General features: G+C 34.7%; 1 protein-coding gene across 1 annotated transcript in view; it reads left to right on the top strand.

Moving 5' to 3' along the window:
* LOC149797310 (uncharacterized) overlaps positions 1-16,409 on the top strand; it is a 60,199-nt gene extending 43,790 nt beyond the window's left edge. Inside the window, exons 6-13 of the mRNA XM_089960744.1 lie at positions 965-1,744; positions 4,671-6,569; positions 7,079-7,254; positions 8,737-8,818; positions 10,016-10,186; positions 13,290-13,418; positions 13,881-14,126; positions 15,912-16,409. Coding sequence (XP_089816870.1) covers positions 965-1,744; positions 4,671-6,569; positions 7,079-7,254; positions 8,737-8,818; positions 10,016-10,186; positions 13,290-13,418; positions 13,881-14,101 — 3,458 coding nt within the window. The 3' untranslated portion in view covers positions 14,102-14,126; positions 15,912-16,409. The remainder of the gene's footprint in view (positions 1-964; positions 1,745-4,670; positions 6,570-7,078; positions 7,255-8,736; positions 8,819-10,015; positions 10,187-13,289; positions 13,419-13,880; positions 14,127-15,911) is intronic.
* Positions 16,410-18,061: the final 1,652 nt, after the last annotated feature.

Genomic DNA, 18,061 nt, shown 5'->3' with positions numbered 1-18,061 from the left:
GTAGTTCCTTTATTCACGTGAGTTTAATATGAGTTGCACGCGAGTTCAATAACGTAAAATACTGCATGATTCTGACAATGTAAAGTTAACGGAGAAAACAATAAGCATATATTAAGAGAAATTATTGGACTTTTTAGGGCATATAGATCATATAACAAAATTTGATACTATATCTTTAAGGATCGTTTGTCTATAACCTTTTTCTTTTATATGAGTTTTACAGAGTTAATACAGCGTTACATTTTATCTTACTGTATTACATGTTTACGTTTGTTTTTGTTCATTTCCTGAAAACAGCGTTGTACAATCATTTTATCTATACATTTTCAGAAGTTTTTCTGCAATGGAGCAATATTGTGCCTACTTACCATTAACAATATACATACCTGTTATTCAAAATCGTCAAATATTGATCTTCAAACTAGATGAGTCTACACATATCTGATACTAGCACATCCTTACATTATCACTGTGACCAACATTTAACATTTCATTGATTGATGTTAGTAGTTCTGTTCAGTTCATGACCAAACATATTTTTTTTGTGACTGCACAGTCGGGAAACTTGCCGAGTGGATACTTTTTCATACATGCTTCAAACTTATTACAAAGGTAGGTCAATGTGAACCATTTTAAGGACCTTGGCTAAGTATTATTATTATTATTATTTGTTGTGCTTTTTGTTGATTTTCAAGCACGTTTAACTCATTATTGGCTTCATCATGTTGACGAAATAAAAGCTAGTGACTATCCCAAGGACACACCCAGCAGGCGATCTGGGCTGGCCTGGATAGGTCTCGAACCCGCACCCCTTGGATTATGTGTCCTATGCTATTCCAACTGAGCTACGTCTGCTCCCTTTTTATTATTTTCCTTTAACTTTTAGGTCACTATTTTCTGCATTTTCCTGATCCTAATCCTGACTTTATCATCTAAACTAATGTTTAATCACTTTCTTTCACAGAGCGCCATGAACCCTCGTGCTGCTCAGACAATGAAACAAACGAGCTCTATGTCTATCATCCCCATGACAAGTTACTCGCAATGTTTGAAAAACTGAAATCGCATCCCCATGATGTTTGTGGTGTGAAAACGAACGCTAGGCAAGTGATATTGACTGCAGACAGTCAGATAACAATCCTAGCAGTTGAGACTGCCAGTAAGTCTGCAGTTTTAAGTTGCGATATGACACGAAATGTATTGAGAACGTTTTATATCTGTCTTGAAGTGAAGGCCTTGAGATACATGAAGAAACCTGTCGTCACTGGTGGAGAGTGGGCTGAGTACAGTGAGCAAAAGAAGTGTTTGTGTATGTTTTGGGATATCGCATCACCTGTGACAGAGTATGTTGACACTGTTCACAGAATCTGTGGATGGGATGCGTTTAGTTTCTTGGCCACAAGCTCTAGCGATTCCGTAGTCTACACCTCGTGTTGGAATTGCCCCAACCCACCTAACACTAAAGCGAGGTTTTGTGGTAAGGAGTTCAAGGACTGCTACGGTGATCTGCCAGGTCCCGTATCTATATATGTGGAAAGCAGAGGATTTATGTTTGTGTACTACAAAAATCCTCTCAGCTTTCATCAGCTGATAAGTATAGAAGAACCAATGACAGTCCACAAGGAGGGAATGCCTGCATTGGTCTGGGCGATGTACTTAATGGAAAAGCAGAGAGAGTCTTGCCTCAAAATTTGGAGAAGAAAGGAAGTTTGGATATTACGTTTCATGTTGCATAATGAAGAAGGTAAGCCTCTTAATGCAAACGAATGTCCACTAACAGAACATGTTGCTACTATGTAAAACAAAACACACATATCTAAGATATTAAAAGTTAAAAAAAATCATGCAAACATGCGTCCATCTGGAAACTAGAAGGTATCATGTAGACTCGGAACACAAAAGAGTTTTTAATAGATTATAGGGAATGAAATTGTGAAAAGTCATTTCGGAGGAAATAGGCTTGTTAATATGCTGGACAATATATTCTAGAAAATACATTATTCTTTTAAGAAAATTGACACATTTTCATTTTGAGATTTATGCAGGTAATTACCCTCTCCAAATATTGGTATGAACCATGATGTGCCTGGCCTGATTAGACAGGAGAAACATTTGTTGTTCATTGCCAACATGGGACATTCTGTCCAGTTATCCGTCCACGACTAAGCATGTCATCGTTGCTCGTCCTATATTGTTTAAATGGGAAATATATGAAATATTTGAAGTTATAGATATGTGGTCGGTGTAGACGCACAATAAAACTTTACGTTTCTTCTTTAGCCCATATTTTGTGAGAAATATTTTACAAAAATTGCTTAGAATTGGGCATTTTGAAAAATTGGCTTATCATTCATTCTCTTCCCACAGTGACTGGAGGATTTTAAAGAAACGTTGTGGCCTTGTGATTGGCGTAGATTTACAGTAAGGTTTTACATGTTTTCGTCTGGTCCCTTTTTGGGGAAAGACGATTGAAAAGTTGTTGAGAAATAGAATGTTGAGATTTCAGCCTATTTAATTACTATTTAATTACCATCGCTACTGTAATGTATCGCTTCTTTGCCTGGATGATAAAGTCAATGCTGCATCAATTTGGCAGCTGTCTAAAAAATCTTGTTATCGCTATTTCTCCTGGATGGATGGCCGTATCAGCAAGAACTTAGTATGTTGCCTAAATGGTTTTAAATGAAATTTAGCAAATTTGAAATGAAAATATAGCGGCCATGATAGCGGCCGTATTGAAGTTTAGCTGGTTCTACTTTAAGATGTGCTCATCTGACCTCCATTATTGCGGTTGTCTTGAAAATCCTGTTAATGCCATTTCTCCTAAACAGAAAGTCTTGCGAACATCGGGTTTTTCACTGAAAGACTTACATAGTCTACTTGGTCTAAAGTGAAATTAATGATAATTTGACATCAATTATGGCCAATATTTTGGTTATCTTAGTAATACTTGTATCACCATAGCCACTAAACGGTTCGTAATGTTGACATGGGGTTCTCACCAGAAGACTTCTTCCAATATCTTGAATTTTCGAAATGAATAGTTTCTGATATTATCATCCCATATGACCACTACGATCGCCATCTTGAAACTCGTGATATGGCTACCCCTTCTTGACGGATGGTCATATTAACAAAAGTCTTAGTCCTAAATTAGAATGGTGCAAATCTTATTTCCATAATTGTCGTCACAGTGGCCATCTTGAAAAATATCAGAAGCAGTTTCAACACTCAGCAGTTACAAAGACGAAAATGTCTTATGTTGGATTTCGGGACATTCGTTTGGGTCCGTACAACCTTGTGGTTAATTATATTATGTCATAAATTGAATAAAGATTAAAATGCCATTATAGATTTCTAGATGTGTGTTCTGAAATATGAATGGCTACTAATACTTAAACCAAACTGGTATTCCATTGCCAACCAAGCTAGTAGGATCTATAGCTTTTTGCCCTTTCGCACGTCAGTTACACCATCCAAATCTTGGCCCTGTTTGACCCGGACCCAAGCAATTTGGTATCTTGATGCATCTCAGGAGAGTAGCTAAGCCACAGCAAGCTAAAGCACTGCGGCCTATATTTCACGCTTGAGTAACTAATGGATGTTTGCAGTTCATTTGTTATATCCTTAATATTCCACTGACACTCGAGAAAGCTGGTACGTGGATACATCTTAACTGATGTAACTTAACCAGCCTTATACTGGATAAACGTCGTCATCTTTTCACGCATTAGTGACGTGTATTTTCATCTGTCTCTTCATTGCGCCATCCCTGGTGTCAGGATAATGTGACTGGGTGGGACATGATGCAACATGTCTGCGGCATGATGTCCCAGTGCTAGACATCACTATAAATTGCCACATTGCAAACATCGTAGCGATATGACTGAAAAATTGCTAAAGCAACATTAAAAATCCGAATCACATCACACACATCATTGCGCCATAAATATTATGGACCCTATTCACTCACTCATAATAATTAGTGTGTGAATATATCTCAGCTAGTGTAACACACCCATGCCAAAAAAGGTTTTGATTGCTGTTTAAAAATTGGTGTATATTTACGTTCTCAACTTAAGCATACCATACCTAGGTCACTCGGACCAAATAATCAAGCCTGTGTGATATTTGTATTGACAGCTATCCTTTTCTTACAACCTCGATGTCTTGAGCTCAAGTTTCTTGTGCAATTCTTTATATTTAAATTGCTGAAAGTTGGCTTTTATTCGGTACCATATAGCCATTTTTATGCTAAATCGACGTTAAACGCTAATACATACATACATATATACATACATGCATGCATGCATCCATCCATCCATCCATACATCCATCCATCCATACATACATACAATGTATTGCGTTATTTTATATCTACTGTACAATAATAAAAATTGGTACAAAAATGAAATAAATGTGGCCCCATTCTCACCCTTGACTGCCGTTTGTATTTCCATCTTTCTTTTCGTTGCACCCTGAGCATACTGCCCGATTGCAAGTCACCATTGAAATGTAGCTTATTCTTAAGAACGGCGTCTCAGTCACACCAAAACTAGGACATTGTAACCTAATTTTCATATTTTAATGATATTTGTATTTTCAGTTGTCTGATTGTAGCACTCTCAAAATGTCGGACCAGGTTTTAAATATATTTTGTGCATTTTTAGAGACAATACAACTTGCAATATTGAAGGAAATCATAATAACGAGCGTCCTTCACAAAGCAATAATAGGATTCCTTTCCCTGATCCACACATGCTACCGAAAGTATGTGTTGTCCTCAGAGTACCACAAAAAGAATTTACTGGCATTGCCGTGCCAGTGTACAACGACGGACATGGAAGTCTGTACACGAGATGTTTTAGTGGCTGTTTGTATGACAATTGTTTTAATGTGCGTCTTTGTGGATTATACCTGTCTGGAAAACGTTTCAATGGATGACATTACAGTTGTTCCATTATGGCGTGGCATTGTCTTTGAGCGCAACCATAGTAATATTGTTCTACAAAGAAGAAACGTGCGTGAGACACTGCACAGTTTGTGGATTAGTAATAATGTGATGCCAAGTGACATTGTCCTTAGTAAGAATATCTTGGAATATCTGGTATTAAGTGAACTTCATACCCAAAATGTCTCCTTGAAGCTGTCGCATCATTCATGCATGAGTGCAGAGATTGTTTTGTGTTCTCTGAAAATCGATGGAAGGAGTTCAGTAAATAAATTGCTGACTAATGAAAGACAGATAAATGATGTAACCGCTTGTGATATAATTACATTTTGCAATTTCATTCCGGTAACACGTAGCATAAATAATGCTAAATTAGATAAATTTAGAGCATTTTTTCTCCGTATTGTTACCTATAACAGCAGAATTATCATTGGAACACCGGATATGAGATCGCAACTATTACCATCAACCAGTCAGTTGACTCAACGTAGAATCGACGGGGATGTCTTCAGACTCGTCTCCTCAAAGCAGAAGATAAAAGGAAAAGAGAGTAAAAAAATGCAGACAAAAAACATAAACCTCAAAGCCGTAGAAATCACCAGCAAACTGTTTACAAAATACTCGGTTGTTGTGCGAGATCAAGTTTTGGAGAGAAAGGTAAATGAAAAACACTATATACATGACAGTCATGTGCTTGCCTACTTAGATGATACAAAATTGCAACTGCAAAATGCAAGCGTGAATTTGAATGAAGGAAGTAGAGAGAAAGTCTATCTTCAGAGAAGAAAGAAACGCAATCTTATTCAAATTTTGTTACCTCATCTAGAGGAGCTCCCTCAACCGCATGTCCATCGAGAAGTGATTGTTGGGTTTCTTTCTGGAGAGTTTTCAAAGTCTCCAGAAGACGCGACTTGTAGTCCGACCGAGCATGAAGAACTTAGAGAAATATTTAAAAGGCTGGCATCTGACGAGATCCTTGGGCCACAAATCACAATGAAGTTTGAGATCCTACGTCTTTCCACTTTGAAAAACTACCCTAGAGAGAACAAACCTTTCTCCGTAAGATTAGTTGCGGCTGGCTTTTATTATGCAGGATACAGGGACCAATTGATCTGCTATTGCTGTGGTATTAGAAAAGATAATTGGGTCGGCGCAGACATTCCAATTTTAATCCACCAGAATATGTCACCAGGTTGCAGTTTCCTTACAAACAATGTTTCAGTGAACATTCAAATGAAAAGACACACTTCAGCAGAATCAACATCAGTTCGACTTCTTGCCATTCAAAGATTCCATGGGTCAAACGAGTCGGACGTTGCACAATGTGAGTCATCTTTGCTGCTTCCATCATGTGAACATTTCAAAATTTCAAACACGCCTAAGCAAATGTTAGCGACAAAGAACGACTCAACCTTGACTCAAATGAATGCATCACAAGGACAAAACGTATTGGACAGTCGGCAAACTGTTTCTGCCAACACAGATTCCGTTGGAGAGCCGCCTCCCAAATACCCACATTATGCAGGTAGGGTCGCAAGGATAAATTCATTTCAGAATTGGCCTGAAGAACATCGGCAGAGACCGGAGGAAATGGCTGAATGCGGATTCTACTATGCTGGTAATTGAAGCAATTCAGTATAATCTTATAGGCGTATTTGACTAATACTTTAATTTGACACCAAGATAACATGCAATACAGAGCATTTTTATTTTACAAACAGTGAGCAGCTAATAAAAATCATTTGCTATAACCTTGTTAGAATACAAATAAGGCAACATTCTATTTTCCATACATTGGTTACCTTGGAGACGAAAAGAGTTCACAAACGGTCATTACTTTTTAGTATAATTATGTTACATAAATGATTAATCTTCAATAGAGTTCAAAGTTTATTTGGAATACCTTTATAATAGAACTTTCATAATTAGAACACGTGTCAACCGTCCTAATTTTCAGATGAAGAACAATTGGTTATTGGTACAAATGACTGTTTGCATTGGACTGCATTTACGAGAATGTATGTCAGTATTAAATCTAGTCTCATAAAACAACAGACATATGTGATTGTCTACACAATTCAAAACGTGTTTATCAGCACATATAAAATCTGTGTTTTATTCGTTCAGGAATTAGCGATTGTGTGCGTTGCTTTTACTGTGGTGTTGGATTGCGACACTGGATGAGTGAAGATGATCCATGGATTGAACATACACGATGGTCAACCTCGTGTAGATACGTCCTGAAGATGAAAGGGGAAGAATTTGTGTCGCTTGTGAAAATGGCAGTGGAAATTGCCGAGAAAGTAAGGCAGTTGCATATTCATTGATCAATCCCAAACAATCAGTGTGCATAAGAAATGCACAACTTTAATTTGGTTTGGTTAGCCTAACCCAACGTAATGTTGCTTGCCTAAAAGGAAATTTCGACTTTCATCTGTTCATGGTTTTTATTTATGCATGTGTCATATTTATATTTTCCTGATTTATTTTCATTAATATTACAAAAAAATTGTAAGACATTCTTGTTTACCTTGCAATATTTGGATATTATAAAAATCCAAAGATGTATTCAATACCTATCAATTTTCGGCTCAAGAATGAACCAGAAGTTTACCAACAAATCCTGAAAGTTGGAAAACGTTACTGTCGTTTTCTTATTCAGTATTAACATAGCCTCAAGCGAGTCTGGAACTACTTTTCTTGAGATTTCTTGGTCGCAACTGAATAAGCGTGAATAACTATTCACTTGACATACAAATAGAGATGAGTACTATTCGCTTTAGAAATCTTATCAACAAGTTAAAACAGTTTGTCAAATCCTGGTTAATAATAATAATAATAATAATAATAATAACAATAATAATAATAATAATATTAATAATAATAACCAGTCTTTTAAAAGAACAAAGTTTAACAAAGAACAATATTGTTACTTCAATACAAAAACAACAGCAATACTAGGTATGACGATAAAATAATAACTATAAGCAATAATGTAAGAATAGGCAAAATACTGCTGATGTGCCGTATAATATTAGTTTTACTTTATTTTGATCACTTTGTTTCGTTAGATTCCTTACAACGTAATCGCGCTGGCTTAAAGAAGGACGATTAATAAGATGGCGAACACGGAAATTTATTTAAAATTACTAATATGCATGTGGAGCCTTGTTTATAGCTAAGATTTGAAAGATGCAGAAATGTTGACCTCATTGCTTTCGCGTTAGAACAAGAAAGCTATATAATCAAAAGGTGTTAATATTTCATGCTTATAGACAGAGAAAGTGCTTGCCAATAATAATAATAATAATAATAACAAGGTGGACTCTGGTCTATTGTATACTGGTATTGAAGAATGACATAAATTAGCTGGCAGTGTGACCTGCGTTACTTGTGATAACGTCCAGTAACCATTAAGGAACATTCACAAAGTTATTTAAAGCAAACTTAAATAAGACTTTTACAATAATCTTGTTGTTTTCATGTTTCCATATATTAATTACGTCTGGCATGGCAAAATATAAATTTTCCAATTAATTAATTTACCTTTAGATAAAAGCTTATAATTACAGACCTTTCAGGATTTTGTTACCAAGCAACGTGTAATTAAATAGTCTGAACAATATTTATTTCATTTCATTAATACTTTCTTGAAACTTACTTTTAAGTCAGTTATTATATTGTCCTAAATGTACACACCCGATCGTAATTCACATGCAATGATCTTTTCATTGCAACCATATATATCAACAGCTTACTAAAAGAAGCGTATTTGGTGTTTTTAGGAAGCAGATAGGAATAGTAGGGGAGAAAACCAGGCAAGTCCAAATAACCAAAGAGAAGTTACTGCCACTGCCGAAAGCGAAGGCAAGTTTAGGTTCTTTCTGACGATATAAAGAGTTTGCATTGTAAATGTATAACATGGCACTTCGATCAGACTATCAGATTTGAACTCCATACGAAACAAGTTTTCTGCGGTTAGATCGGCATAATTATACATGAAATAAATAAGGATTTATCGTTGAACGTACTCAATAGCACACCCATACACACACATACACACAGAGAGATGGAACTTATAATTATAAGACTTTCAGGGTTGAGTTACATGTTCACGCAGTGTGTACTAAAAAAGTCAGAATAATATTCATGCTTATATAGTCCGTCCTTTTTTATACGAAACATTGCTATTCAGACATATTTCAATTGGAATAGAATTCCTAAACGTTAATTTGCTCCGTCAATCCAGAAATCCGAGTTCCGGATCCGGAAATCAAATTTGGGGACCAATTTGTAAAATTACTATAAAACCTGCCTTGATAATCCGGAAACATTCCGTCCATAAAAAAAGAAGAAAATTTGAATAAACTTATATGCAAATAGGTTCATTCGGATGACAGATTCACCTACGCAAAATTGGAGGCGAATCAACATATCAATCTCCGACTGATCAAAATTTAGTGGCACGTTAAAGTTATAAATTGATCACGGGTACATACCTAAAGAAAACATAACGTAGCGAAGCCATATTATATTCAGCGATTGTATAAACAATATCTGTTTTTGCTACCTGCCGACAGGGTTATTAATTATTAAATAAACACACTGGGATCAAATCATCAACACCTTTAACATAATATATAGTTAGTAAATTAAGTGCGTTATCATTCTAAGTATATTTGTTATTTTCGAATTGTATGTAACACTCACAGTTTGTTGGTGGCTGCGCAAAAAAAGTTGATCGATTTAAGTTTTGGACCTTATAGACTTCATTTCAGAACATAAAAGCGACGTCAATTATCGACTCATTAGAGGCTATGACAGTTGCAAAATACAACTTATGAGAATGACTTCATTTTATTAGTTGACCAATTCATCTGCAAAAAAGCAGTTTGTATACGTTGATTTTCGTTGAGTTATTTTCTGAGAATGTTTTCTCTGCAGACGTACCTATAGATCCAGGAATATAAAGCTTGACAATTAGAGAAAATAAAAAACAAAATCAGATTACATCGTGATTCTTGTTATAGTGTCTTACTGATTACTTGTCAATAAACACAACAGGAAGCACAACCACGGTAGGTGCTGTTGGTGATGCCACATCATCTTCTTCATCTTCTGGCAATACAGATATACAGAAATACCTGCTAACAGATGCTGCTCAGAGTGTGCTAGATATGGGATACCAACCCAAGATGGTACTGCAGTCAATTGAAAGAGTGCTAATGAAAAAGGGTAAATATATACAATCATTATAGTAGCTACTGTTCACTTATAAATCGGGGGGTATTACAAAAGTATTTCAGCTTGGTTATGAAAAGGACCAACTATTAATTCAGTCAGATTTTCAATTAGCAACATCATGGTGCTGGATGTTACGAAATCAAATTTGTTTTAACACACTAAGATTGTTCAATTGCATATGTTCCATTTGATCTTTTACTCCGTTAAAGAAAAAATAAATGGGATTGAAATAATTAAAGAAATATTTGCAAAACACCATTCTAGCATGGAAGTAACAAGGTGTCAACACACACACACACACACACACACACACACACACACACATATATATATATATATATATATATATATATATATATATATATATATATATATATATATATATATATATATATAGAGAGAGAGAGAGAGAGAGAGAGAGAGAGAGAGAGAGAGAGAGAAAAGGGTTCACGAAAATAGAAAACTATTGAAATCACTCGTCCCTTAGACGAGTGATTTGCAACGTTTACTTGCCCTTGGCTTTATTATACTGAACACGGTGCTCCTGTTCACTACAATGCTGTTCTACTAACAAAGAGAAAAACCTAGTTGTACCCAACGCCATATTGATACTTAAATGGGTCAAACTTGTGAACATATTTATTATGTTCGTAGTGAAGGCATAGAGTGTTTAGCATTATTCCAATGCTCCATCCTTACATTAATGTACACCAAGACTTTGATCTTTTCATTAAAGTACTCGCAAGTACACTGGCTGATTTTAAACTATATTTTTTAAAATTTGAATGTTAAGAAATTTTCCATTTTAACAAGCTCGACCTGTGAATAACTGAGAATATCAAAACTATTTTATGTTTTTCCTGGTCAGATATAGACCTATACTGTAAGAAGTCGATCCTACTAGTTTTATTTGGAGTGTGTGAATGGCGCAGTTTACAGCAACGTTCGCAGCAAGTAATTCATTTTACTCAAGATTCCGCTTCTAAAGAGCTACTTAAGGGCATTCGTATAAGGAAAGATTACTTACAAGCATCAAGAATTTTTAAGTTTCTACACCATGAAAATAATTAAATTTGAACCTCTCGGCTGATGACTTCGTTTTCTTATATTACACTTCACAACTGCAGATGGAATGATCCAACCCATAATGAGAAACAAAAAAAAAAAAACAAAACAACACTGATGATAAATATTCGTATGATAGGTGTCAGACTGCGTCGATTATAATTGTTTCCTAATCCAATTTTCGCACTTACATATGCAACGTCCAAATGATCCCATCTGTATTCCTATGCATAATTCTGTGTGTATGTGTGTTTGGATTTTTAACGTAGCTTTAAATATTTTTCCGTCATAGCTCTGCGATGTCTGCAGTGTGGCAGTTTATAGTGATGTCTAGCACTGGGGCATCATGCCACAGACATGTAGCATCATGTCCCACCCAGTCATATTGTCCTGATACCAGGCCGACCAGTCCTAACACTAACCTTTTAATGCTGAGAGCAAAGCGAGGCAGCTTCTAGTACCATATTTTTTAAAAGTCTTTTGTATGACTTGGCCGGGGTTTAAACCAGCGACCTCCCGTATCCGAGGCGGACGCTCGCACCAATTTAGGCTACCGAAGCGCTCCTATACATATCTGTGAGGCATTAAACAGAATATATACCTTAAATTGTAATTCTATAACATTAGCTATCATCATCATAATCATCATCATCATCATCAATCACTTACGCAAGAGGTCGTTGGGACAACCAATTCTCTCCATCTTTCCCTGTTCTCTACTGCCCTTTGGGAATCTCCAAATCCCATGCCTGTCCACTCCTTAATGTTGTCTTCCCATATTTTTTCTGTTTGCTTCTTCTGCACCTTCACACTGTGCCTTGCAAGATTGTTTTTGTCAGTCCAGATGATCTTAAATTGTAATTCTATAACAATTTATATAGTTCCGGCTTTAATTCAAATTAAGGTATTGACACAGAGAACAATATGAATGTTACGATCAATCTGGCAAACAAAGCAGATATCAATGTTTTGTTGATTGGTTTAGTAGAAAAAACAGCTAGTCAAATTTGTTTGATGGCATACATTGATAAAGTATTTCAGACTTAACATATAACATCATAGGAAGGGCACATCCATATTATTTGCATTATAAGTATTACAGATAACATTAACAAGCGTAAATCAGTGAAATATGGTTTGTGAATTCTGTCACATCTCATGCAGAGACTTAATCTGCGAGTCCAGGTGTTTCAAATTTTCGAAAGTCAGCCCTTGCCTATCATGTTGGATATAATGGACATGAACTATCCTGGAAAGCTGAAACTTGCAAAAACCAATACTCTTGATCATATATTAGAAACATTGTCAGACAAGGCAGATAAAGCTGTGACAAGAATATTTCTCAGTGCATTCCAATGATGTATCTAAACCAATTCGAGCGCTAGTTGCCGGAAGCTCAACAGTTTAGAAAACAGATTCGCGTAACACGGATATATATATATATATATATATATATATATATATATATATATATATATATATATATATATATATATATATATATATATATATAACTATTAGAAAATAAAAATTCTGTGGAGGCAGTGATCTCAGCTTCCATCTTTTTCATTCAAAATATATTTCATATTTGTTTTTCTAATTTATTTTAACATTTATATTTTTTATTATGGAGTAAAATAATTTTAATTAAATAATGGAGCTACTCAACAGCAGCTGGTAACGTTAATATAACAATGCCAGTTCCTCCGCACCTGCCTCCCTCCCCTCGCCGAAGAACAAATGTTTGGTCTGATACGATATAAAATTGTTCATTTGAATTCTGCTAGTACAAACCATGTTATAAATACTCAAATGTAGATATTTGTACACAAGGGAAATGTTATTTGCAGTAATTAAAAAGATCTTTCGTCGAAAACTACAGGTATATTTCTGTTACGTGAAAGTTGTTTTTTTAAAATGTTTCAAGTATGCTTCCCCCCGCAAGTATATAAAGAGGTGATATAAAGAAAAGATGTGTTATCATAGAAGGATATTTATGTAGCATTTCTGTTTGTTGTTTTTGCATCAGGTAGTGAACAACTGACCGCACAAATTATCATGGAAGCCGTATTAGACATAGAAGAAGAAGAAATATCGAACAATCAACCCCCGCCATCAACTCCAGGTATAGGCCAGAATGATGATGGCACCATAAAAGGTAAAAATTGAAAGTAGCAGATAATTTTAATATGTGACTGATTTCATAACAAGCGCGGATTGCTCGCAGCATTAAAGTTTTATTCATATGCACAATTCAAAGCAAAATCGCCGTTTTAGAGTAGTCTCTCTTTCTCTCTCCATCTGTCTGTCTCTCTCTGCACACACATACACACACACACACATTCTCTGGGCTCATACTAGATGATATCTAACAACCTAGCAATCTGTTGTTGAGAAACATTAAGTTCCAGTTCTGAAATAATGAACTAACAAGTATTTCAAAGAGACGCTAAAAATCCTAATCACACACACACACACACACACACACACACACACACACATTTCCAAGGAGCTCTACCTACACGATAAGTCCAATTGTTCTATTTTATTATTGGTAATAATGATACATTAAATTATTCGCACTAATTTGACATATGCCGTATTTACTATGTGTACAAAGATGACCATGAGACAGAGGTTGGTGCCACGGATAGTGAACATAATGCTAAACAAGAAACTGACCCAGAAATGATTTGTAGGATCTGCCTGGACAACACAATTAGCGTTGTTTTTCTACCCTGCGGTCATTTAGTAACATGTGCCGATTGTGCCCCCGCAATGAGAAAATGCCCGATCTGCAGAACTCTTATCAAGGGGACGGTGAAGATATTTTTTGGATAAGATAACAAATACCTTTTCTGCTAAGGTAAGTAAATATCATTAAGGTTTTGTGAAAAGCTAAGATACATCTCGATTTTTTCTACATTCGGTACCGTCACGCCTCTCCAATTAAAACTGTGCTATTTTCTATTGAGGCGCACTATGCTCCAGGATCTCACCCCGAGTCCTTCGTGCCCTGTTTAGTATATTATCAGTCATTATCTATTAGCATTACAGTTATTTTCAGTTTCTCACAATATATTCCAAGAATATTGATGACCATTGATAGTAGGCTGGTTTAACTGAGTTTGAATTCTCAGTTTGTCCTCCTAGATCAAACGATATATACCAATACACTTTTAATTAAAGCTGTCATCTTAAAAATAACAGAAAAATGAAACCCATATTTTACCTTGAACGATAGTTTCAACCGAATCCTACATAGATGATGTCCGTAGCAGGTGCATTTAGTCATTTATAAAACATAATGATTCACTGTAGAATCGGCCACTAGTGCCTTTATGAAAATTAAAAGTGCTGGAAATATGGTTATAAAGCTCTGTTAACTCTACTCCAGTGCTAAAAAAAAACTGTCCAGAAAAGCTAGCCAAAATGCGATGGGCGAGTGAATTTATGAAACAATGGGCATGAGTATCATTATATGCCTTAACCATTATCGCGGTGGGGCATACACATGAATAAGCTCTTAAAGAATTTCTCAGTCAAACTTTGTGATATTCAACCAACGTAATTCCAACAAGGGATTCAAACTGACAACTAATCATGCTATTTTAAAATAAAATATACTAGTCTTTTATCAACTGGACTTTTAATTTAAGGCTCTGCCACAGGGCCTACTTTTCAAATAACCATTATGACGAGTTTATTTTATTTGAAAGATCATTTTCGCCTTTCTCGTAAAATAAGTTTTAAGATCTGATTCATTGTATCAGAGAATCGCTAACTCTCGAGCCAACAATGAAAAACGATTCACACTGTAAACCATGTATAATTTCTTCCAAAGCACGTGCTAAGCCAGATAGAAATCAACTGGAAATTTATTTATGTAGATATTGGCCGCAGAAGCGTTTAAATTTATTAGACTTGCAGATTACTAATATTATTATAGGACGAAGCTTTCAGAGTAATTAGGCATACAAAGTTGTGAAATACTTGTAGTTTTACCAGCAGATGGAGACTTTCAACCCGATTTTAGTTAAATTTTGCTTGGTGCATTTATTTAATTTTTCTTTTAAATCCATAATGTCTATTTAGTTTGATGTTTCATTCGTATGAACATTGTATAATCATTTTGTATACAGTTGTTGCACTCTTATATTATGAATTTAGACGCATCTGCGTCTTTGGCCAGACCTTATGAACTACAAACCCATTGTACTGAACATTAATTTAAGTCGGTCTTGAAGCTAATTTGATTTCATTGGTGACCTTAAAGAATAATAATTTCTGATTTAGTTGGATCATTGTCTGATGCACAGAAACGTTTTTATTAATGTATGTAGTGTTTCTTACATTTTCTATATAAAATCATTCACTGACGCAGTCCGCGAAACAAATTATCAAGCCATCTATTTACCTCTAATTTAATATACGGTATTCCTCAGTTGTATGTTTTTGTTTTGATTGAGCTTTTATTTTTGACAGACTTATTTAGCTCAGTAAAAGCATAACATGATAAGATAAATGTCAACTTGTAGTTCTGAAAAATGTCAGTGCTTGACTTTCAGTTTGAAATATGATTTTTACAAGTAAACACAGTTCAACGAATTTGTGAACCTTTATTAAGTTTACTTAATTTTCTTTCAAACAGTCCACAGCCGTGTATGTTTGTGAATATATAGCGCTACAATGCGGAAAAGCTGATTTGTTTGGGTGAAAATATCAAACTAGTTTTGATCTTTGTATTGGGACTGGCGGAAGACAATCCATGTAAATACTGGTTGCAACACCAAAATCACTTCGTTGTGTATGTCTACATGACGTAACAGTATATGTGGGATATTGACGACAAATGGAAATCAAAATAATTATCATGTCACTTTTCATCGAATATTTCGTGCTAGATTCTCATTTTGTTTATTCATTCACATTCATGCTAACACTTGACCTACACGATGAATAAATTAAATAATTAAATTTGATGTTAGTTTGGATTTAATTTGAAAATTCCTTACACACTTGATGCCATTGTGCCATTACTCAACATATTTTGTTTGTTTAGTTTCAGTGTAGATTTTAGTTCCAATAAACAAATTTTATGATCAAATGTTTGCTTTAAATAGATTGTTCTGAATCTTTAAAATCACAATAACAACAATAGTTTGATCAATGTTCGAAACTAATTTCAAGGATATATATATATATATATATATATATATATATATATATATATATATATATATATATATATATATATATATATATATATATATATATATATATATTTGATGCTGATGGGATACAAAATCTAGTCTGGTTCTCTGTACTCCATTTAGCCTAATTGTTGAAGTCATCCCATTTAATACTCATCCAGAAACTACTGAATACCATATACAACGGTGTATTCGAAATAATACCAAAAGCCGAAGGCCTTAAAAGCAAAATAAGTTGAGTGCTTTGAAATGGTAGATAATCATTGCCTTTCTTTATTTGATTCAGTTCCATCTGTCATTATATATGTTAGTGTGTTATCCGTTCTTTTCTTTAATGATTTATATAGCTGTAGAAACATCCGACACCTTATGTTTCATTTTGACTTGTTTTTAGTTGCGTTCATTCATATGTATATAAATACTAAAATGACTGATTTTTTGTATCAGAAAAATGTTTCCCACCTATAAAGTGAAAGTCTGTGATATTCGCTTGTAATTGATTCTTGTACGTAACGTTTGTATGCGATTCATTCGCCCATCATGCTCATTCTGTTAACTCGCTCGTCTTCAGAGAATCAGATTAATTGTAAAAGATGGTTTATATAGTCACATAAACTTCTGTATATGTTTGTTAGCGTATTTGTTGCTTTAATTTATATTTTTATATGCATATATTTACTAATTTGTCTGGTTTTTACCATATTGGACAGATTTTCAGCTGTTCGAAAAGACAATGTATGACATGAGCATGTAAATACTGGACTTGCACATATAATTATTTTGCCTGCAACGTTTCCAGTCTGCTCCTCATTTTTCTTGCTAGTTCGTGTAGGACAAACCCAATGAACTATAACAATTATTAGTACACTGCATTATGAATAGTTTTTACTTTTATCGTAATATTATTATTTTTGACCTTCACAATGAATTGTTACTTGTAAAAAAGACACGATCTACCGAGAACTCTAAAGCTTAGAACTGTGTTTCTAAACTGTTTTCTTCAAGGCATTCCGGATTTCTCAATAAAGTGCATGACCAATGATAACTAAACCAATATGACTTTTCCCTCAAAATGGTCTGTACTTGTGATTGTAAATATTATTCCCCTCCCAGGAGACAGGATGCATTGGTTGGGTGAACACAGCAAATGTAGTCTGGTTATATGACTTCGACTGCGACCGCTGTTAAATCTCATCCAAAATGATACTGGCTTCAATAACTTTTGATCTCAATGTAAAATCAAAATATTTGAGATATTACCAATATGTACAAACGTTCCACCTAAATCAAGTATATTGTATTAAAAGAGCACATTTGTATAAAGTTCTGTCTGTACCATTGAGAAAGTATCTTTCGTTTTTTTTTTCTTTCCTCTGTTATGTTTGTACAAATGTTTATAGACAGGAGACAAGTTTACATTTTTGCTGCTTTTTCTTTTCATTCAGAGGCTAGCCACAAACATGAACATTAAACATTTTATCATTTCAAAAGAAAAACTAAGGTGAGATGTGTAAATTATACTGTAAAATAAATCTGCACATTATATTGAAATTAGTTTTGTTAAGATGAGCACTAGGTTATTTCTACC

This window comes from Sinohyriopsis cumingii, chromosome 6 (assembly GCF_028554795.1).
Source record: "Sinohyriopsis cumingii isolate HCF-2022 chromosome 6, ASM2855479v2, whole genome shotgun sequence".
In the NCBI taxonomy this organism is placed as follows: Eukaryota; Metazoa; Mollusca; class Bivalvia; order Unionida; family Unionidae; genus Sinohyriopsis; species Sinohyriopsis cumingii.
Note: the sequence above shows the minus strand (reverse complement) of the source record. Positions and strands in the feature narration are given on the sequence as shown.